Source organism: Hydractinia symbiolongicarpus, chromosome 15 (genome assembly GCF_029227915.1).
Source record: "Hydractinia symbiolongicarpus strain clone_291-10 chromosome 15, HSymV2.1, whole genome shotgun sequence".
NCBI classification, from domain to species: domain Eukaryota; kingdom Metazoa; phylum Cnidaria; class Hydrozoa; order Anthoathecata; family Hydractiniidae; genus Hydractinia; species Hydractinia symbiolongicarpus.
Genome location: NC_079889.1, coordinates 1,280,384 through 1,304,321, shown reverse-complemented (window position 1 = coordinate 1,304,321; position 23,938 = coordinate 1,280,384). Strand labels below are relative to the sequence as shown.

Below are 23,938 nucleotides of genomic sequence, written 5' to 3'. Positions count from 1 at the left end.
TTCAAAATAAGTATTTAATTTAATGCATACAAAAAAAGAAAAAGGTAGCCCTAACCACATGATAAAAATGACTCTTGATGAGTTTAAGGATGTCGCATGTTTTTTTTAGTGTACTTTTTGACAATAAACTACTTTAATTAAAATATATGTGATTTCAAAACATAGATCTTAAAACTAACCATGATTCGTAAAAGATGCATGTCTGGTCTTGCAAATATGCGTGATATTTTGAGGACCCAGCTCTCTGCAATACAGGAAGCAGGTACTTGGAAAACTGAAAACGTAATTACTTCACCACAGTCTAATGTGATAACAGTTGAAGGAAGTGATAATAAACTGCTGAATTTTTGTGCTAACAACTACCTTGGATTGTCGGTAAGTAAAATGTTTGGATCTCAAATTTTATTTTACGCTGTAAAAACTAAAATTTTACTGGTCATTCTTAGTTTAGGTAAAAATAGTTCTATACTTAATGGAAAAAGTTTGTTAACATATATTCTTGACATAAGGAATAAATTTAACAAATATCCAAATTTCTAATATTTCGTGAGAATAAGCCTTACTTTATTTATTTATTTATTTATTTTAATTGTTTTTGCATCTGTTTTCTTGACTTGCATAACCTTTGCAATCGAATTATTATTTCGAAGTTAGAACTTTAAAAATTTTTTTTTTTTTTGATGTTTGGTCATAATATCTTTGGCACATTTTTCATGAGTTTTTGGGAGAAACAAAAACTGAAATTTGCTTTAGTCAATTTTATTATTCTTTTTTACCTTTCCCTCGGCTTTATACATAAAGACACCTTGCTTAGGTAAATAAAGTCAGGACATGATGAAAGTTCTTTGCAGGGCTTAAACTTTTACGAAATAGTCCTGCATTTCTTGTACCTTCTGTATTTCCCATTGACAAGGGAAATGCACCGCAAATACTTCCATAGTTTGTGAGTATGTTTCTGTCAAGTTTTGTTATCATTTTTAGTCTCATCCCGAAGTCATCAATGCAGCTAGAAAAGCATTAGATACACATGGTGCTGGCTTAAGTTCTGTCCGATTCATATGTGGAACACAGGTATGCAATAAAGAGGTTATAAAAATACTTTGAAGGACTACTCCCTATTTAAAATACTTTTCGTTTCTCTTATTCCTTTCTTACCTTGGTAAAAAAAAGCTTTGGTATGTTTATAAAAACAAAAAACAAAGCTGAGCTGATTAGCTATTCAGGTTCACTGTCACACCTAATCTTGGTAAGTTATGGCGTACAACTGAACTACCTGGGTCAGAAAAAACTTCATTTTATGTACACTTTACCAGTGTGTTTTTTGAAAAGTTTTGCAATGCTAGTATAAAAACTTCTGTTTATTGAAAATTCTAATTGCTAAATGATTAAATAATATTATAAGTTTGGTATTCAACTATTATTGTGATAATAGGTATGTTTAGGGAAATGCTACATTCGAGATACAATCTTGTTTTTGTTTTTTCTTACCAGGATATCCATAAAGATTTGGAAAAAAGTATTTCTCACTTTCACAATCGTGAAGATACAATTTTGTATATCAGTTGTTTTGATGCAAATGCAGGTTTGTTTGAAAGTTTACTCACACCAGAAGATGCAATCATAAGTGATGAATTAAATCATGCTTCCATCATTGATGGCATCAGATTGTGCAAAGCGAAGAAGTATAGATACAAACACAGAGATATGCAAGGTATAGGATGTAACATGTCATCATTATCAACAATCATCATCGTCATTGTCTAAGTCGACGTAGTCATTATCGTCGCTCTTGCTATCACCCTCACCCTCACGGTCATCCGTCGCTCTTGCTATCACCCTCCCCCTCATGGTCATTAACATCATCCTTATCATAATCATCATCATCATCATCATTATAATAATCTTCATCATTCTTGGTGTAATGTCCATTCTCTTATGGGTTGGACGGAGTATATTAATGACCTTTTTGTTAATAATTTTAATTGCTTTATTAGGGAAATTTTTAAATGCAGTTTTTTCTCTCTAAGTTGTTCAAGTAAATTTGTGTCATAAACATTACATAATAGCGACCGTGTCAGAATAATTATTAACACTAAGGATTAAAAAAACGGTGCTATAAAACCTGCTTCGTTTTTTGTATTTATAGTAAGTACAGGAAACTTGGTACATAATGCAAAGGCAATTGCGGGACCAATCAAATAGCTAAACCTATTTTTCCAAAAAACTATAGAATAATAATGCAGTTTTTTTTAAGTTGTATTCTCACTTAAACTTCAAACTTGCATTGTGTGTTCTGTACCCTAAAACACAGTATCCCCTGTGCAGGATACATGGTAAATGGATTTTGTTATTTTATATTATTCAGCTTCATAAATTTTAATTTTTATCATCTGATGCACAGAAAAAAATCAGTGCGCCAATACTATATACTAAATACTAAAGTTTATTGTTATTTTGCGGACTGACTGACCCCTCAAATATGCGTGTAGAACATTTAATTGACTTGTCTTCACCTAAGCCCTATAAAAGCTAAATTGATTAGAAATGTACAGCTCTGCTTATATTTGTGTTAAATCGTTTGAGTTGTGCAGCATGACTATGCTCGATTTACCAAACTCAACCTGACTGACAAAAAACTGATCTTGATACACCACGCCAATTTGTTTTCTTGTGACACCTTCGTTTTTCTTCATCAGTATCACCAATCATCATCGTCATTGTCTGAGTCGACGTAGTCATTTTCGTCGCTCTTGCTATCATCCTTATTATAATCATCATCATCATCATCATCATCATCATCATCATCATCATCATCATCATCATCATCATCATCATCATCATCATCATCATCATCATCATCATTATAATAATCTTCATCATTCTTGGTGTAATGTCCCTTCTCTTATGGGTTGGACGGAGTATATTAATGACCTTTTTGTTAATAATTTTAATTGCTTTATTAGGGAAATTTTTAAATGCAGTTTTTTCTCTCTAAATTGTTCAAGTAAATTTGTGTCATAAACATTACATAATAGCGACCCTGTCAGAATAATTATTAACACTAAGGATTAAAAAAACGGTGCTATAAAACCTGCTTCGTTTTTTGTATTTATAGTAAGTACAGGAAACTTGGTACATAATGCAAAGGCAATTGCGGGACCAATCAAATAGCTAAACCTATTTTTCCAAAAAACTATAGAATAATAATGCAGTTTTTTTTAAGTTGTATTCTCACTTAAACTTCAAACTTGCATTGTGTGTTCTGTACCCTAAAACACAGTATCCCCTGTGCAGGATACATGGTAAATGGATTTTGTTATTTTATATTATTCAGCTTCATAAATTTTAATTTTTATCATCTGATGCACAGAAAAAAATCAGTGCGCCAATACTATATACTAAATACTAAAGTTTATTGTTATTTTGCGGACTGACTGACCCCTCAAATATGCGTGTAGAACATTTAATTGACTTGTCTTCACCTAAGCCCTATAAAAGCTAAATTGATTAGAAATGTACAGCTCTGCTTATATTTGTGTTAAATCGTTTGAGTTGTGCAGCATGACTATGCTCGATTTACCAAACTCAACCTGACTGACAAGAAACTTATTTTGATACACCACGCCAAACCTAACTTAAAACTATGTTCAGTCATGAGTTTAACACTACCATGGTTATGTATCTTATTTGCTAAGTTTTACAGTATGTCCTGGTCTCTTTTGGCCTTTGTATTGGCAACTGCTACTTTATCAAAGTATACTGATAAAGTCCATCTGTCGACATTTGTTTTCTTGTGACACCTTTGTTTTTCTTCACTTCAGCATTAGAGAAACAACTAATTGATGCACGTGAATCTGGTGCAAGAATGATATTGATTGCTACTGATGGTGTGTTCAGTATGGATGGAACTGTGTCTCCATTGGAGTAAGACTAACCTTTTCTTCTCATAAATAGAATAGTGTACTATGAAATGTAACCTAATTTTTGTGTTGCTCAAGTTTCAAAATGTGTAAAAAAGAGTTTTAACATATTTTAATACCATTGGGTGAAACCATTATAATTTTCAAAATGACCATTTTAGTGTTGATGTAGTTCATTTCAGATGTGGTTGTTTGACTTCATGCAAATATTTGTTATAGTCAAATGTTTACACGTTTAAAATTTTGGACAATGTTGAAAGTTGTTATAGCTGGTTAAATCTAATAATGAGTAGTGAAAATGTCAAAAAAGCCATTGTAGTTAAAATTTTTTGAACACTTTTGAAAAGTGATACTTTTTAATTAAAAAAAAATTGAAATTACAATGAAAGAGAAAATAAATCTGTTGGTAGCAAAGAAAGATAAAAGCTTTTACTTTGGGCTTGACAACCTAGATTTTAAATGGTCAGACTTTTACATGGAACAACCCAAATAAGAAAATTGTCGTGTTTTCAGTGATAAAAACATTTGTGAATTCATTTTTCAGAGAAATCTGTGATTTAGCGGACCGATATGAAGCACTTACCTTTGTCGATGAATGCCATGCAACAGGTTTTGTTGGTAAAACTGGAAGGTAGGCGGATGTTTGAACATTGACAATCGATATAATTAATTTTATAATGTTAAAATTTTTTAAATGTTTGTACCCATATAGTGACTGGAAAGTAACTGGTTTGAAACTGTGGCCAAAAACCTCTTCTTTTAGCCAGTCATTTTGTTGAAACTTTTTGAAACGTCAATAAGGTAACTTTGTTGCATTTCTATTCTTGTCAAAATGGACACAGGTAATAAGCCCAGTATATACAAAATATGGTGTCAATATTGTCCTAATTTCTATTTTCACCAAAGATTATTTTTTCACTTCAAATGATGTTTTGGGTAAATTTTGTTTAAAATGAAAATGAACGGTACTCTCATTTTTTATTTTATTCTCATTACTTATACATTTTTTACATTTTTATACAAATTGAAGCATAAATTAAAATTCAACTTTTAACCAGAAATCTTTGAGTCTGCAGTGCTTTTCGTTTTATATATACAATAATTCAGTAACAGTGAGAGAAAATAGTCTTTATTCAAAAAATAATAAGCCCCATTGATCTTTCAAAGTCATGAATTATGATACTTGTTGTTAGCTCTTTGAAAAACCCACTAGAATTCATTTGCCACAACTCGCAGCTACTATTTTGGATATTTGGACGAAATTTAACATTTCGTTGTAGTCATTTAAAAAACATTTATACCATATTGCAGGATGGCCACTTCTCCTGGAAATCCAATGCAATTCTGAAAAAAAAGAAAAACAAGAAAAACCCTTTGAATTTTTTTCCATAAATTTTTTTGCAAAAATTCCAGAAAAATAATTTTCTTAAATCATTTAAATGTGTACTTGTTTTCCCATCAAAATTTTTGTTTTTGTCATACGAAATATAACTTCTGGACCAAGTCAAAAAAGGCCTGGGATTTCTTTTTGAAAAATGAGTGGACACCCTGTGTTGCCACACACTGGGTTGACACACACACTAATAATGTGATGTAGGTGTATGTTTAGTTAAGCTTACTCCAATGTTAAGTAACTGACAAAGCCTTTTTTGTGTTTTAGAGGTACTGAAGAATTTTTGGATGTTGCTGGAAGAGTTGACATTATTAACTCTACACTTGGGAAAGCTCTAGGAGGCGCAGCAGGTTGGTAACAAATTGTTTGTGTTATTAAACTCTGCAATGTGGTGTACCTACATCTTTCTTTTAAGGTTAAAGACTCAAAGCATATTAAGGCTCAAATTGCTTTAAAAATGAAGGATATACTTCTTTAAACTCAGACACCCTAGGGTTAGGGTTAGGGTTTAGGGCTTGTCTAGAGTTTAGTTTCTTCTAGATAACACTACAAAATATGAATAACAAAACAATTAGACATTAATATGTATCAGAATCTCAAAGCATTCATTGCTGTATGTATTTCCTATGGTAGTAGCTAGTTAGTTTTATTGCAAACACTCAACTTTGATGCATGGATTTATGAAATTATGAAATTACATTGTCTACTGGTGCGTTAGCAAATACTCGGGAATAGCTATCGTCTGGATACATGAATTCTTAATATATGCTCTGTTAAGCATACTGGCCATTCTAAAGTAAAAATGTTCTTTTCTTATGTCTGCTTGCTGCTGAATCGGTCCTGTTTGTTGAATTAAGTAAACCAGATGTGCCCTCAAATTGTGACTAAAAATGTTATTTGGGGACCAAAAATGAAACCAAGATGAGGATGTTTTGTTTTTCACTGTAAAAGTCTGTTAAAAATGAAGTAGATTTTATTATAACTACAAATTTTTAAAAAACCTTAGTGCATTCAAAAATAGGAATAAAAAACGATTTTATTAGCCTACCTGACTACAGGTAGAATTTTGTTGAGAATTGTCCGCTTTGGGCATCACTTGTCCATAAAAAAATCTTAAATTAAAAAAATGTTTTTTCTCTTATTCTGTGCTAGGTGGATACACTACTGGTCCGAAAGAATTAATTTCATTATTACGCCAAAGATCTCGTCCATACTTGTTCTCCAATACAATGCCCCCACCTGTCGTCGCAAGCGCGAAAAAGGTAAATTGTTTATTATCCTGGCAGAAAGTTGGAGTATTTAAGGAGTTATTTTAACCTTCAGAAAATTCTAAAACCCTCCATGAAATTTGCTTTAACAATAGATACTTTGGAAATCTATTTATCAGTTATAAACTTAAGGCTGGCATAAATCAGTAATGTAAATTCACAAACCAGGATTTTTTATTAGTCACTTTTAACAGAAAATAAGCAGATCTTTTTAGCTCGAAACATTGAAATTGATAATTCTACCTTATCATCTTCCTGAAGCAAATTGTGGATGAGATTTTAATCGGTTCTGTATATAATAATAGATTTTCTAGTTAATTTCGTATGCTTTTAATACCAGAATATATTTTTTCGTTTTCATATTGTTGTTGTGTTGTTGTTTTCTGTTGTTGTTAAAGAACGTAAAGTATTAACATAATACGCAAATAAAAGATGTATTTTTAAACACCCTTTCTCTAGGTATAGGCAAAAACTTATGTAATTAATTAAAATATTTAAAATCGAAGTTAAAAATAAAAAAATTAAAGAATTGTAATGCAATTTTTTATTTTCATGAAACACATTTTTTGTGACGTAATAGTAACAACTTGATATCCAGAATTTTTTCCACCTGATAGTAGTTTAATGATGCTATTTTTTTGTTGTGTTTTAAAACACAATTCCATTGTTTTTTCAGGTGTTTGATATTTTACTGCAAGGAACAGACTTAACAGAAAAGGTTGTTGAAAATACAAAACTCTTCCGAAGTAGAATGAAGCAAGCAGGTTTTAACGTCATTGTAAGCACTCTTAATTTTCATGTTGCAATTCAAAAAAACATAGCTACATCTTTCTTAGTTATGGATTAATCTAACATATCATGCAAGCAGAATGATATTGATGCGCTTATGTTATATGGCTGGCCTCACAAATATAGAGGGATATAACCTGTTCATTATTTCCAGGAGAGGCTATTGCTTCAATGGGAGTCCTAGAGTATTTAATGTTTATTTTGAGTTACGCAGGCGCAATTAGGGTCTGCACTCTGCCAGACAACTCCCTGCAACATCCAACGACCAAAAAAGTGCGCCATCTCCCCAATTTACCTCACAAGGCTTGGGTTAACCCGGGGCTATGGTAACATTCACTTACCTATATTGAATTGCCGCTAACAGGGAATGGAACCCCAGTCTCCCGCATAAAGTGTAAGAGTTATAACCACTAAGCTGCGGCATTAGTTTCTTGTGTATGTATGGAGTTCTGTTGTGTGTAGTATTGAGTGTGAAGGACTGACTGTCAATTCTGATTCATCACAGGTACCAGCAATGGGAAAAAGTTACAGGGAAAATGAGATAAGCAGAGGAGTCTTTACAACATAAGTTCTAAAAAGTTCTGCAAATCAATTCTGTAGCTTTCATATCATTAAACCCAGAACAACCACCCATCCACCCACCCACCCTCCCACCCAACCTTAAGCTTTATTATTTTTTTTATTATTTTTTACTTTCTAAGGATAGAAAGTAAAAAATAATAATATAGTAGGAATAAGAGTGAAGTAAAAAAAAAAATTAAAAAAATTAGGAAAGGACGAAAAAAAAGACCTGAGTTATCTGGATAAAACAAACATAAAATAAAAGTCTTTTTTCTTGTCCTTACCTACTTTTTTCACTCTTATTCCTACTATATTATTATTTTCTTCTTTCTCTCCTTACTTTACTTTTCCTTCCCAGCTTTCTTCCCCTCCTCCTTTTAGTCCTTTTTAACCTTTTTTTACTATTTTTCACGACGCTCATCTTCCTTATACTTGTAAAATGTTAACTCAAAAGCAAAAGTTGCGCGCACATATATGTGAAAAATAAAAAGTCCGTTGGTCCCTTATTGCAGTAAATAAGCGTACTTCTACAATAATATGTTTTGGTTAAACTTTTTTTAAAGCTAAAAAGCTACTGTCAAAAGTAGGGATTTATTTTGAGCTTTTGTGAAGTATGGTAAAGGATCTAAAACAGAGTATTAGTATTGGATGGGTTTTCGGTTGTTTTGACGTGTATAATCAACAGGCCATACTACACACAGTACTGAATTTAATGAATAAGCTGTGGTGTTTTACATGTGTATATCACAGTGCCAGATTACGAAACCATCGAATCTGGAACATATAATATTTGTGTTCTGGAAGGTATGAAAATAACCAATTCAAAAAGGACAGGTTTAAAGCATCGTTATTGCTCTCAAGCTGTAATGTTATAATATGAACACATTTGACATAGCTCTAGAAAATCCACTCGATCCATCACATGCTAATAATTGTGTAAAACAAGAAAGCGTAGTTAGAGATTCAAAATGATCTTGTTTTATACATAGTGATAAATGTTATTATCTATGTCTAAAGTACAAGAAATTATAAACTGAATAGTTCGTAATATTAAGCAAAGTGGTACTATTCTTAAAAACATAGCACCGACTTTACCATAATCTCCCATGACCTTTCTTCGATCAAGTATAGTGGGTTTTATACATCGAGTATTCAGCGTAAAGCAATGTAGCATCAGACTGAAAAATTCAAACAATTAAAACAACTTATATTAAATCATAAAAGCTGCATTTGAATGGCAAAAATAAGTATAGGCAACCCAACTGCCGCCACGAAGATGATAGCTACTTGGAAAATACTAAAGAGTTTGGGACGTTGCCATCCTCCTTGTGACCATAGTCATTAAGAAACGATAGCCTCTTCGGCGTATTTTCAATTTTTGGGGGGTTTAGAGCGAAACATATTTCTGACCATCTGCCAGACCTGAAAGCATTTGAACTAAAGGTGACAAGTGCTGATGAAAATGTTTACTTATGTACGAAAATTTTGAAATTATTACGGATTTACTTGACCATATGATACCATGGTAAAGAATTTGATGTTCAGGTATCTCCTGATCTAGAGGATGGGATTAAGGGTGATGTGTGTGCATGTAGGAAGTGCAGTAAAGTGTGCGAAAGAGAAGCATCATTCGTCACCAGAGAAGCAGGCATGAGAATGATTTCATTACAGCAGCTGAGATTTTACCGAGGGAAGTCACGATTCATATTTTAGAGTTATATGTCTTTATAGTCTGCTAAAGAGTTGATAAATATTTTCCCGAGAGTAATTGCCAAAAATTCTCAGAATTTACATTTTTTATAAATTTGTTTTCGAAAAATTTAATGGCATTGTAGAGACGTTTCTCAATTAGTGAAGTTGCCAATCAGTGTTTGTCGAACCTTTTTTGCTGAATAAGAAAAAGGTTTTCATCCACTGAAAACGACTTCGCTAACTGAGAAAGACAACAACTGCGTTGGCACTTGTCTGGTTATTGTTTTGAACACTTTATACTTGTATCAAAAACTCCAAACTATTGTAGAATGATCATTCTCACCAATGTCTTGTAACATTGAAAGGAGCAAAGTGTAAAGATATGCAGCCCCTTGTTGATGGTAAAAATCGTGGAGTGCTTTAAAAAGTTAACCGTAGAGCACGTAGCATTTTGTCTGTGTCCATGTCTGTGTAACAGAGTTTTGAAATCACACTCGAAATTTTCAATATAAAATAGATAGCTAGTTGATGTTGAAAAATATTGTTGTCGATTGATGTGTTCGAAGTTACTTTAATTACTTATTCAATTCTGTTGCTATCAAGATAGAGAAGGAGTTACCGATAAGCAGTCATTCATATGAAAAAAACCTCCAAAGTCACCAAGAAAGAATCCAAAAAAAAAATCATTACCTACTGAGATAAAAAAGCCCAGTAACATTGGTTTTTATAGCCACATATTTTTTAAAACATTACTATGGCTATGGCTTAATCTTTATAATGGGCATGTTACACTCCTGCCAGGACTTGAACCTGGATCACTCATGAAAATAATTTTCATAAGAATCTTAACATTAGACTACAGAAGTTTGTTCAGTGTTTTTTAAAAAATTCTGAGTACTGAAGAGCCTTAGAGCCCACATTAGACCAATCAAAATTTATGGGGAGTTGTTAAGTTACAAAAAGTTCAGAATTCTTTACTTAAGCTTGTCAAATTTTCAACATGAATATTTTTTAATTTATTACACTTTTCAGTAAAAATACTGGCACAAAGAAGCATAGGCAATATTTATCAAGTAACACCTGAGCAGTAAACCGCTCACCCAGGGTTACAATAATTTAGACTGGCCGATTTTATTATTTCCAAATCTATTTTATCTTATCTTTTTTATATATACTAGTCGTTAACCCGTGGAAAATCCACGGGTTCGCCCGTCCTTTTTATGCCGCATTGCGTGCTTCTCGCTATTGCGCAGCTAAGCTACCATTTTGCGTGACAGACAGACAGACGGACAAACAGACAGACAGACGTATACGGGCATTATAATATAGATATAATATATTTTAGTTATTCTTTACTACAAATAAAAGAAGGATATCATTGATTTTCATGTGAGATGAATTGATATTGTTCAGTCAGACAAAAATTTGGTGAAATTGGGGGAGCAATTAATGGCTCACCTAGTTCCTCATTTTTTAGAATTTTTGGCGAGTTTTTGCGTCAGCGATTGCATTTTCATCTCATCAAAGGATAACACCAAATTCTTTAAATTATTTTGTTTTTGCTTTCAGTGATATAGTTCATCAATTTTTAAGATGAAAATACCAACACACTGAGCCTTCTTCTTTATCATCAAATCTGATTAGTTCAACAGGAGACCTTGCATGCAATCCAAACATTCCTTACAAGCACACCCATTTCCATCCTTCAACGAAACAACACAATCATCACTACTTGTGTACGTAATTTGAGTCTCACCATTATTGTTATCTAACTTTCCTTTTCACTTATATCCATATCATCCTCATCTTGAAGTTTAACAACTGTCTTGTAAGGAATATACTTTTTTACAAGCACATGCCTTGACCTCAAAATTTTTTAAACTTTGGCACAAGGTATACTTTTTGACATCGTTTATCACACACTATCGAGGTCACATGTCAAACTGATCGAATGTTTATTTATATATAAATATCTTATGTATCAGTTAAAATCCAATCAAATACACGTATTTAACACGACTTTTAAACTGTAGGAGGTTAATATACATATATATGAAATTTTTTAAGAATTAATTCTTGACTCTTATACTCCAACTCTAACTGGCAGCTTTAGGAGATTTTAATTTCTTTATAACCTCCTTATAGTCTTGGTATTAGTAACCCTGTTCGTTTTCAATAGCAGCACAGTATCTAGCACTAGTAGGCTTTTCAGGGACGCTTTTCTTGATTAAGTTTAGTGTTGGGAGAGCTTCCTCTTGAAAGGCTTTTTAAGTAGGATCTAAAAAATGAATGCAAATAGTAATACCAATCATTTACAAGGAATCAAAGACACTTTGATGTCAAACAACTAACAACTTGCATATGTATAGCGTGTTTCTAGTATCAACTACTCTGTCTCGAGTGAATTTAGGCTTTCCATTTCGACGATAGCTTATACTGACAGTCTCTTGGCTAGTTTAACATTTTTCTATGTGTCAAAACTTGTGATCGTTTAAGTGTCTCAATTAAATATTGCGGTTTCTCGAGATGTTTTATTAAAACCTGTATAGTGAAACAAGAGATATCGAGACAAACAAAACTACATTTAGTCATGCGCATTAAAGGTGTTATGTAAAGTAGCCACAAGTAGAAAGGAACGGTAGATACTGACTTGTGTAATCCATCTTGTGTAAAACATACAGGTCACAATGAGGTTTGAAACTATTCGACGTTTTTTTGGGGTAAAGAGACGAAGAATTAGTAAACCAAGACTCATTGCGGCTTGCGTAATTCAGTAAAAAGAGCATAATTAAAGGAAAGGTCAAACTAAAAACAATGCAACCTGTCATGTTTTAAAACACATTTAATAGGACTTGTGTTTTTTTTGTGTGCGTGTTTTTGTGTGTGTTTTTTAAACTCTTGATTTGGAGAAAATAGACATTTTTAACTTCTTCTGTTTTTACCAACATGTATTTTAGTTTTAAGAACATTTTGTTTTACACAATAATGCATGTAAAAAATTTCTTTGTTCAACAGAGCGGCCCCAACTTCGATAATCTCCTAAAAAACCTAAAAAAAGTGAAGATCCTCCTAAAATGCAGTGCAGTGAAGTTTAAGAAATAAAAATACAAAACTTGACTACTAAACAAGATATGCGAGAGAGAAAATATCAAGCAATAATCAGACAAGGATGCAAGAATCAAGTCAAATAGCTTAGTACGTGTGATATGGCCGACAACGATACTCTGCCCGACAAGCATCGCTCACTTGGTCGGCACGGAAAGGTCGACATCAGACCTATTACACGTACAAGCGTCAAGTAGACTATGAACAAAATTCAAATAAATATTCTAATAATTTGGTAACGATTTCTAACACCACTATTGTAACACCACTATACACCCGCGTACACTTGGCAAGTTATAACAAAACTTTAAGCAAACACATGCTACCCCACAAGTTTCAAATATCTTCACTAAAAACACAGTTAGTTTCACACACGAGTTTCGACGGCTTCAAGAAGTCTCAATTCATGTTATTCTCTCAGAAACAAAAACGCTTTTTTAAAACTATTTTATAATAGTTTATGCACGAACTATTTTCATACGTGGGAATGATCGCGATTTGCGTTGGGAATAATTTAGTCAACTCACGATCGCACATTATTTCCAAGGCAAAAATATTTACAATATGCGGCATTAACAGATCTAAATAACCGGAATTTCAAGACTTGCTTTTGATTCAAAATTCGTCAAGGTAATGCATTCAATTACATGTATAGTTTCTGCGTTCTTTCCATGACACGATAGCAGTAAAAGAATTTTTCGCCTATTGTGTAATTTGAACTGATACTCAAACTCAAAATATTCATTTTTCCTAAAATGTTCTAAAATATTTCATGGTGACATCGACTATGTTTTCAAATAGTATTTTTTTGTACTTACCCTTTATGTGACAAAAAATTAAAATAAAAAGGCTTTTTTCTTAATAACTATTTTCTACTAGCAGTTTAGCAAAATAATCTGAAATATGAAATTTTTTTTTTTAGTGTTTTCTTCTAAAATTTGATCTAGGAACCTACTAAAATTTTGAGTTTTTTAAATGTTTGGCCACAATTTCATCAGTTCTTGGTAAATTATCCTTGGGTAACTCAAAAAGTGTAATTATTGTTATTATTTTTTATTTGCCCATGATATCCTTTTCAGTTCCTGTTGGTACTGCTATTAACGAGGGACCTGCGAAGGGGTCCTAGCGCATTTAAAGCTCCTATTTGTGTTTTTTCGTTAACTTCTTATTATCTTTTGTTAGTTGATTTTTATTTGCATTTAATCCAACTCGTAATATATAAGACTAGTCGTGAGCCCGTAGTAAAATCAATAAAAATCCCCCTGTTGCCACTTGCAGCTATTATCTTTGCCTAACAGACAGACAGTGAACATTATGCAGTAGACTTCCGGTAGAAATTTACTCCGAATAAGTAAAAATTTTCTTAATTTAGCCAGATTTTGCTCTTGGGAGGTTTTGAAGGTGCTTAATTAAACAGCTGGGAAATCAAGGTCGACTCTATAAGTTTTAACACAACAAGTTGATAGAAATATATTAAACACTCAACTTCACTTTAAAAACTATAACAACTAGTATATAAAAGCTTGAAAAAGAATTCTAAGAATTAAGCTAAAGCCTCACACAAAAACAAGTCAACACAAGAAGTTAATTAACTAGAAAATATGTGGTCCTATTTTACACATAAAGCGAAAAAAATTGTTTAAAATACTTTACAAAAATACTCTATGTAGCCTAGCATCTTATTTTGGTACAAGGTTGCTGTGTTTTATAAGATCACCCCTCTGTCCTGTCATGAACGAAAAATGTTCTGTCGCATCTTCTTTAACAGATACCACGGTCAAACTGAAAATATTACCTTGAAAGAACACAATTACACCAGAAAAACCAATCAATCCAAAATACTCTATACAAATTAAATTCCATCGTTGATGTCACTGAAACACTTCATGGCAGAGTTTCTAAACGGTTTATTGCTATTGATCTATTAAAGTTGAAATCAATAGAAAAGTTATTTAAGCATGCTGCGCTTTATATTTTACTGTTTTTTTTTCTCTATCTTGCCAGTCTTGATTAAATTTACGAGAATGTTTGAAGGAGGAATGAACGAGACAAAAAAACTTCATTTCGCACATGCGCCGTAACGTTTACATATGAAATTTCCACAAGTAGAAAGCAAACGTTAATGATGACTTGGATGAAAGTTGAACGTTATTCGGATGTTCATGTCAACGTAGCTACAATGCTAAACACTCATCAATACATAGTCGCAATGCTGAGAACGATTAGACGTTTTCTAGCTAAAAAGCGACAACGAATTAAGCCACGGCTTATTACGTGCTACGTTATTCAGTAGACATGGCATTCCTAACGGCGGCTTCTTATTACATAAAGGAAAATTAACACAAGATTTGATAATTCTTGCGAATCAATTTTCAAGAAAACTAATTTTTGCGAGAATTAAATTTTGCGAATTTCCTGAAACAAAGAATTTGATGACTGTTGTTAGCATCAAGATGCCCTTACGGAACAATGGATTATAGTCACGTGACCTTAAGCAGGGTTTTAACCACTATAAAACCTGAAAATTTATCTGTTTCCTAAATTTTCTTAAACTATTCCAACTAGTTATCTAAAAATTATCTTTATCCTAAAATATGCTGAAGCATTTTTTACTTTATTCGTTTTTTAGTAAGTGATGTGTAAAAACTTATTTTTTTTTATGACAACTCTTGTCTGCCTATCTATTTGTCTGTCTATCTAAATTTAATGCATAATACTTTGACCGTGAGATAGTTTCACAAATAAAAAAATTCCCTGTCGGTTATAGTCACGTGACCTAAAGCAGGGTATTCGGCCTAAAAATTTTTTGTTTTTCATTCTTACATTGGGAACGAAAATTTTCGGACGAAAATGCTTTTGGATTGTATTTGTCTGAAAATTTGAAATATGTGTTTGTCGAAAATTATTTCGTCTGAAAATTTTAGTTTTTAAACGATATTTTCATTAAAAGTTCGACGAAGCTTGCATTTCTGAGGCCCTATTTATAAAGTTGGATCATGAAGACCCTTTTTAGATCTATTGAATACATTTACACTATAAATGTTTCTAGCCTTCTTTTTGTGTCATTTCCCGTAGTCAAAACTTTTGAAATTTGGCTAAAATTCGTTCAAAAGACTTACCCATACATTTTTGACTTCATAAATCTTGTCCGAAAATTTTTCCGCTAAAATAAAAATTTTATCCGACAGTTTTTCCGCTAAACATTTTCGTTCTTATCGTAATCCCAAGAACTTTTAAACTTTAAGTAATTTAATAGAGAAACAATTATGAAAATATTATTTTAAGGTTTCAGTTTAAATGTTTAAATGTTTTGCTGCTATAATTTTTTGGCTATGCTATTTTTGTGGCTCTTTTGTTTGTTTGGCTCATTTTTATTCACCTTTATTCAAATTAAGATCTAACCAAAAGCCTTGTCAAAATTTATAGATAAAACCTTGAAAACGCCCGATATAAGGCTTCCTTAAAAAGTAAAAGTGAATGTACGAGAAACCATATCGCGAATCAGAAGTGTTCTGTGTTTTTTTCCAACCAGTTTTTTTATGTGATTCGAAGAACGTTTTACGTTTTGCGTAAAAAAGCTAGTTCAAGAAGTACCTGTATAGGTTTCTATTAAAGTTTAATAATTAATTAATTGAATAAGCATGTTGGGTTTTGACTTTAAATTTCTTTGGTTTTCATTTTTCTATCTTCCTAGTCAGGATTATAAATATATAAGAATAAAAATAAACGAGACGAAAAAAACTCCATTTCGAACATGCGTATTAACGTTAACATATGAAAATCCACAAGTAGAAAGCAAAGGTTAAGGATGACTTCGATCAATGTTTAGCGTTATTCGGGTGTTCATGTCAACGTAGCTATGATGCTAAATGCTCATTTCAAAGTAGTCGTAATGATGAGAACGATTAGACGTTTTCTAGCTAAAAAGCGACAACGAATTAAGCCACGGCTTATTGAGTGCTACGTTATTCAGTAGACATGGCATTCCAAAGTCTTTTTATTTTATAAAGGAAAATCAATATAGAAAGACTGGAGCGCAGGAAAGGGTCCCCTATGTTCACAAGTAAAAAATATTGTTAGGCATACATTACATAGAAACCAGGCCAAAATGCTTGTCTCTCGTTCTTCATCCTACTGTTACCTGGTTGTTGTATGTGGACGATAATTATGTTTTTCCTAGCCATGTCCAGAATTCGAACCTGGATCACGCACTCGCATAAGTGTCATAACCAACAGGGTATAAAATACGGCATGCAAATATGGATAAAAAAAATAGCAAGCATTCCATATCGTAGCGAGTGTGCATTCATAATGATTGTGATACGGCGGATCATTGACTCCTCTAATATGGTAAGGTTTTGAAGGTATGGTAAAACAGCTATGAATGCTTATTATGACGTAAATTGTCTTAAGCTCGGCCTAAATCACTTACATTGTCTTGAATTAGGTTAAAATCAACAGTATGGATTCCAGAAAAACGAGCTGGTAATTCTGTGTCTTTCTTAGATCGAGCAAATTCACCATGACATTTATAGCATCTGTCAAAAACCGAGTATTTTCCATTGTTTAACGGAAATTGGTTTGGTCAAATTATTACCTAATGCATTGTTTGGTGATGTAGCATGAAATACTGATCTGATTAAAACAAGTTTTACCTGTCTCAAAACTATGAAGCATATCACCTTGTCGCTGTACTGATAAATGTTGGAAAGCTCTGATTGTAGCATTTTGGTTTGCTCTGTTTGCCGGTCTTCAGTTGTGAGCAGTAATAAAGATAGCTGCAAATTTGTTGATGAGGTTTTTCTGGTATTAACTAATGTTGGAGTCTTCTTGTAACACAAATATGTTTTGGTAACAGGTTTCATTTCGGTTAATTTTCTTTATTTTCGGTAAACTTCTATTGTGACATTTGTCGCGCGTTTTCGTGTGGTTTCAACTGGTGATTCAAAGGATATGGTCTCAAGATAAATAACTTTTATATATTTTTGTTTAATAGCATTCTTTTTATCTTTAAATGATAAATTAACGTAATTGTAAAACTTTACAATGAGCTAAACAATATGAACTCTTGATCTTCTCAACAAGAGTTTTTTCTTATTGTTTTGTATTTTACGTCGTTTATGTCATCTACACTACTTATAAATTTCGATTTTGAAGAAGAATCAATACAGTATTTTTGGGAGGTTGGGTGGGTGTGGGTGGGGGTGTGAGTGGTGGCTGGATGGCTGAGTGGAAAGTATGCGAACTGAGAAATTGGTTTTATCAGCATTTGTAACTGGAGAGTTTCACGAAACAACAATGATTGATAATGCTTTTCATTTATTTTTTCTCAATAAAATAAAATGACCAACTCCATTGGCACTTGCTGTTATCTAGATATGATTTCAGGAGATTTGTCATGCATGCAACTGATCAGAGTGTATAGTTGCGTTGTATCGTTGTTGTGCACCGATGTAATCAAAATATCCACGCCCAGAATTATTGCACTAGCCAGTATAATAACCTCATCCACGGAAAGTTCTGACTGATTCTGTAACTTACCATTGTTCATTGGTCATAAATATGGTTGGAATATACTAGTGCATAATTATTTTGAGGAACACACCTTACAACAGCCATGCGGAGCTGAAAATGATTCTGGAAATGAGGTTGTGAGGGTATATACTATTTAATATTCAGGTCGATCTTTAATATTCAAGTTGCAGCATGGTGAAAACAGCGGCCATGACTAGGGACTATATGATATTCGAACATTAAAAGGCTATAAGAAAATCATGACTATAGAAAAGTGTAAAAAGCCATAACATGCAGCACCATATCAACACGTTATTCAAAAGTTAAACGTTAGTATAAAATGCAAAGAATTAGGAAAGAAACAACAGAACGTTACACATACTGCCTTTTTCCGTATGACACAAATAATTCTTTGTGGGCTAAAACTCACCCGAAATCCTTTTTACCCTGCATAGTACCAGCAGTGTAACATATACTTTTTTAAAAGGTCATACGTAATTACAAAGTTCATGTTTTGTTATTTATTTTTATTACTATTATTCACCCAGGATAGCCTCTTCAGTTTCTATGCGAACTGTTATCACTGAGTTCCTGCGAAGGGCGTTTTAAGCGCATTTGAAGCTCCCATTTGAGCTACGGAAGGCGTGCAAGCACATCCGTTTAACCAGACAACCGCCTAAGATATTAATTCTATTCTCATGCTGAACGTTAAGCAGAAAGGATCGATTCACACTTTTATATTCACCAGTCGGTAGCAGTCGGTATTATTTTATTTATGTTTATCAATTTGTAGGGTGATGATCATCCAATCTGTCCAGTAATGATGCCAGATGAGAGGACAGCCGTCAATTTCGCAGACGCCATGTTAAGTGGGTGATTCTCTTTGTTTCATTTTTCAAATGACGTCTTTATTGTTTCCCTAGCAACATAATGACGTCATAAGCGAAATTTCTTATAGAGCTCATTCCAGGTCTAATCTTTTTATCAAAAAAGGTTTTTTTGGACATACAGTAGACTCGCTGTAATTCAATTCGTGACCTAAAAGGGACATTCAATTTTCATTTTAAAATAAAAACAATTTTTTTTATCAATTTTTCTTTTCTAATTCAATACAAAAAGAAAATTTCAACTCAATTTTTTGTTTTTCGTTTTCAAATCAAAAAACAAAAAAGGAACTTCATATTTTGGCAAAAAAGTACGCTTTCCTTCGCCGAAGTTTTTCCTCTACAATCCAAAAGTTTGGTCACAAAATGTAATATCAATTTCCAAATTTTTGATTTTTAATGGAATTTCAAATTTGAAAATTAAATCAAATTTTGCTTAAATTGAAATTCAAGTTCAATTGTTAATTTTGGTTTAAATAGAAAATTAAAAATAAATTTAAATTTTTGATTTTTGAGTTAATTATAAATTGCTACAGTTTTAAATTAAGTCGCCGAAAAAAATATTTATCAAAGTCACCTTCTTTGATTGCATGTATGGCAAAATATCTGATCGACTGCGAAGGTACTGAATATGTTCCTGGATTCCAAAAATTAAAAAAAACTCTTTCCCACAGCCCGTACGCTCTTGATGAAAGATACCATAATCAATAGCTGCTTTTCTAAAGTATTAAAATGAAATATGTATCTATCAGAAAAAAATAGGCTAAAGATGCTGGGAACGATTATAAAATTTATAAAATTTTGCTTTTAAACAAAATATCCCTCAGTGGTGAGAAAATGTTTTTTAAACAACAAAACCTTTTTATGTTTTTTTCCTTTACTTAAAATTTATGAAGAAATTTCTAGAAAATAGCTAAACTATATGTCTTTCAGTGAAAGAAACGAGAATTAAAATTAACCTGTTTATTTTATCGTAAATAAGAGCGTTGTTTTTTATTGGCATGGTGGAGTAGCCGACAATGAAGCGAAAACGACCATAAATGGCAATGATATGTGTAGCCCCATACATAACAAGCTTTTCATTTTGATCATAGTGAATTTTATGGCTAAAGTAATCGGCCCGATAAGGTATTGGGTTAACCATTCGTGCGGTGTCAGTGCGTCTTCTTTGATGGTTTTAGGGTGCAGCTTTTGCCAAAGCTCGTCTAACTCTATTATGGCTAACACGTATATTGTCTTTATTAGCAATATACCCGGTCATCAAATAATTTGGTATGTCGGTGTAATAAAATAGTGAATAACAGTTCGTTTAAGAAGACGCTGTTTTATTCAAAGAAATGGAAATTATATATTTTTTTCAAGAAAAAATATTTCAGCAAGAGAAAAAAGTATTAATTAAGAAAAAAAGTTTTAATTAATATACTCCAGTAAAACAAGCCAGTTCAGGAAGCAAAATTTGTACCGCCTTCTTTAAAAAATATTTTCCTCAATGAGGCACGCAACAAAATTTACAGCTGTTTACTCTACTTTACTCATATCTTAGAAGACGAGGAGGTAGGTAAATCGATAAGAAAAGCTGCAATATAAATGTGTCATGTAGAGAAATGTAAAAATCAAAAAATTCTAGAAAAACATTTTTCTAACAAAATGCCGAATTATTAAAAAATAACTGAAGTAAATGTAATAATGTCTTATACATACTTCTTGAACTGCCGTTGCTACAATCTGTTCTAAATGGGCTTGTAAAACTCTTGGCGACAATCCATTTTCTTTACAATACCGTTTTATTTACTTTACGGAATAACCTTTTTCTCCTGGATATCGCGACTACAAGATATTGCATATCTCTTCATAAGTTTTTGTTTGAGAAAGAAAAGAAAGAATTTCTTCAGTAAAAATTTTATTCTGGTTTTTAATTTTATGTCTGGTTCTGTGGTAAGACGAACAACATTTAACTAAATCCTACGAATGTTATACAACACTTTACACTTCACGTCAATTGATCTGATAGGCCAGAATTATCACATGACTTGTCACATGATTTGTTTCTCTTTTAGGCATTTACGAGTTAAAAATTTTCAATTTTCTATTTAAACCAAAATTATTGATTTTGCACGATTTATTGTTACGTCGTTTTTTTGTTACATTTCCATGATTAACCAAATATTTCATAGAGCCTCTGAAGTGAAAATAAAAGCTTACATAGCCGGGAAGAAATGTTTAATAAATAGGAACTCCACTACACCGTACAATAGCTGAATCTTGTATAAACATATTGTTACAAAGTTATAATTTTGTACTGAAACTTTTATATTTTTTAACCTCTCCAAACTTTTTGTAATTTTTAATAAGGTTAAGAAATACAAAATTTAGACCTGACAATTTAGTAGCCTGTATAGAGTTAAAATTACTTCATTTTTGGGTGTGTTACTGGAAAATTCTGAAATTTTCCTCATTTTTATCACATTATAGTCGATAAGGCCTATGGAGAAATCTACTTGGCAGAAGGAAAATGGAAAAATAGGTTGTTTTAAGTTTTTTGCTGACGAAAGCAGTACAAATACAAAAAAATTGGCGAAATTTAGTTTATTCGTTGCCTATAATATTTAGAGCTTAAACTGCTGATCAAGAAAATGTATATGATCATGTGCTTTTGATGAGCGGTTAATGAGATATAAAGGGTTTAAAAATTTTGCTGGCGTCAGCAAAGACCTGCTAAAATACTAAAAAATATTTTTTAGAAATTTGTATACCTGTTGCCCTCATCGTATAGATCTTGAAGCGCTGATCAAGAAAATGTTTAGGATCATGTATTTTTTACAAACGGTTGCTGAGATATTGATGTTTGAAGGTTTTTAGATGACGTTATCAACCCGTCCATTCCGAAACGGATTTGGTGATCCAGGTTTGCGAAACTTACCAAAATTGGTCCTAGGTGGTCCCTAATTACCCACGCGGTGAAAAATCATTGACGTCACAACCTCGTTTCCAAGTTATTTAGCCTCAAAGTTTTAGGTGCACTGTAATGGCTTCATTAATTTAATATAGGATATTGACGTAGTAGTGTTATTGACGCCGCGCCGCAACGTCAGAAAACTTAACATATTGGACATGCATTTTTTGGCAACATCAAAGGAAAATGAACACATCCACTTTGCCTGTTATGGACAGACACAGTCTCCGTATTATTATATAGATTTTTTTAGATAAAAACATTCCTAATTAACAACATTTTAAATATCTTTCTAATTTCCCAATAAGATCACCTGTGTTTGCGGGTTTTTCTGTGGCAAGAACGAAGTTTAAACTTTTTAAATTTCCAGTTGATAAATTGATTGATTTGTTTAGAACGAAATATCTTTGTGATTGGTTTTACATTTCCGGTGGTACCTCGAGGTATGCTGTCTTTTGTGTATTTTGTATTTTTTTTATTTTTTTTAATTTATATTTTTGAACGTACCAAGCATTTTTCTTCAATTCGTGTATCTCGTTTAGGTAAAGCTCGAATTCGAGTTCAGTTATCTGCTGTGCACTCCACCGCAGACGTGAACGACTGTGTTGATGCGTTCATTGATGTGGGAAAGTCATTAAATGTTCTGTCGTGAAATTAAGGACTTGTTCTGTTGTCTTGTGGATGGAGTTTTTGTCGTCATTTTTTAAATTTTTGTTAGTTTTTTAGACGGATGCACAAAACGGACTCTCAATTACATTTAAAACCTTTTTACAGTGAACATTTTCAGGACTTTAAAGAGGCTTTTGTTATTCAGAGGTGTCCGCTACATAAAAATTCTTCGTCAATAGGCTTATGTAGCCTTAAGAGCAAGCACTAACCAACAGTCAGAATGAAAATATAAAATTTGAAGTACCTAAGACAAGAATCTAGGTAACTCAGCAATTTTGAAGCTGAATATGGAAAAAAATTGCTTATAAAAAAAATATGGATGAAAATAAATGACCCAGAGGTTTTCAAAAAACTAAAATTTTGCTTTGTTTTAGCGAGGACAATTTAACATTTAGAATTTGTCTAGAATTTGTAAATCGAATAATACAAATTCCTCACAAGAATTCTGTCATTAGATTAACTATTGCGCATGTATAAGACATGGTCAGTTCTATGGGGTGGGGTGGGGATGTCGTAAATTGTGTAAATTGAATAATGCCGAATAATCCCATAGAGGTTTTATTATTACAGTATCCGTTGCAGAAAAGTGTCTCCTTTTCTTGTTATAAGCGTAGGCAAATATATAACACTCAGCTAATATTTAGCCCCAAAGGAATCCTTTTAACCATATACAAGCTAAACATATTGCTTAACCTTAGTGAATCCTTTTGATGTGCTTCTTCTCTTATAAATTAAAAAATAGTTTTTAAATTGTTTCTCTATTAACCCTTTTTGTACCAGAAAGTCGTGCATTTTGAAAAAAAAAATCACCCTGTTTGCGCAGGGACATCCCGTGAGCGGTAGATCTTGTAGGAAATACAGTATACTTCAGAAAAACCGAGTGAGTGTCCAAAATTTATAATAATATGGAGTTACAGATCCGGCAGCCAAGAAAATATTAAAATTTGATTTTACTAGTCGTTAGCCTTTGGAAAAATCCACGGGGTCGCCCGTTGGGTTCGCCCGTCCTTTAAATTTACCCGCATTTTAAAAATTTCGTGTTTCTGTTATGGGCCCCGGGTTGCGCGGACACAGACAGAATACGGAGGTACTTTAAAGGGGCTACACGGCTGTTGGTCGAGCTAATGGCGGCGAAAAACAAACTGGCTGATTTACGACAAATATGTAATTTACAGACTCGAACATATAGA

General features: G+C 32.6%; 2 protein-coding genes and 1 long non-coding RNA gene across 3 annotated transcripts in view; 2 read left to right on the top strand and 1 right to left on the bottom strand.

Moving 5' to 3' along the window:
• Positions 1-23,938, top strand: part of LOC130628594 (uncharacterized) — a 96,624-nt gene that overhangs the window by 4,826 nt on the left and 67,860 nt on the right. The gene's annotated exons all lie outside the window — the stretch shown is intronic.
• Positions 144-23,584, top strand: LOC130628590 (2-amino-3-ketobutyrate coenzyme A ligase, mitochondrial-like). The gene is made up of 11 exons (XM_057441561.1): positions 144-375; positions 982-1,071; positions 1,492-1,711; positions 3,822-3,924; positions 4,465-4,551; positions 5,581-5,663; positions 6,466-6,575; positions 7,258-7,359; positions 19,036-19,111; positions 22,475-22,522; positions 22,622-23,584. Exons 1-11 carry the CDS (start codon positions 181-183, stop codon positions 22,729-22,731), a joined length of 1,224 nt encoding a protein of 407 aa, XP_057297544.1. The 5' UTR covers positions 144-180; the 3' UTR covers positions 22,732-23,584.
• Positions 10,942-12,449, bottom strand: LOC130628595 (uncharacterized). The gene is made up of 2 exons (XR_008981851.1): positions 11,976-12,449; positions 10,942-11,901 (listed from the first exon to the last, which is right to left on the bottom strand). It is a non-coding gene; the product is annotated as an uncharacterized LOC130628595 (long non-coding RNA).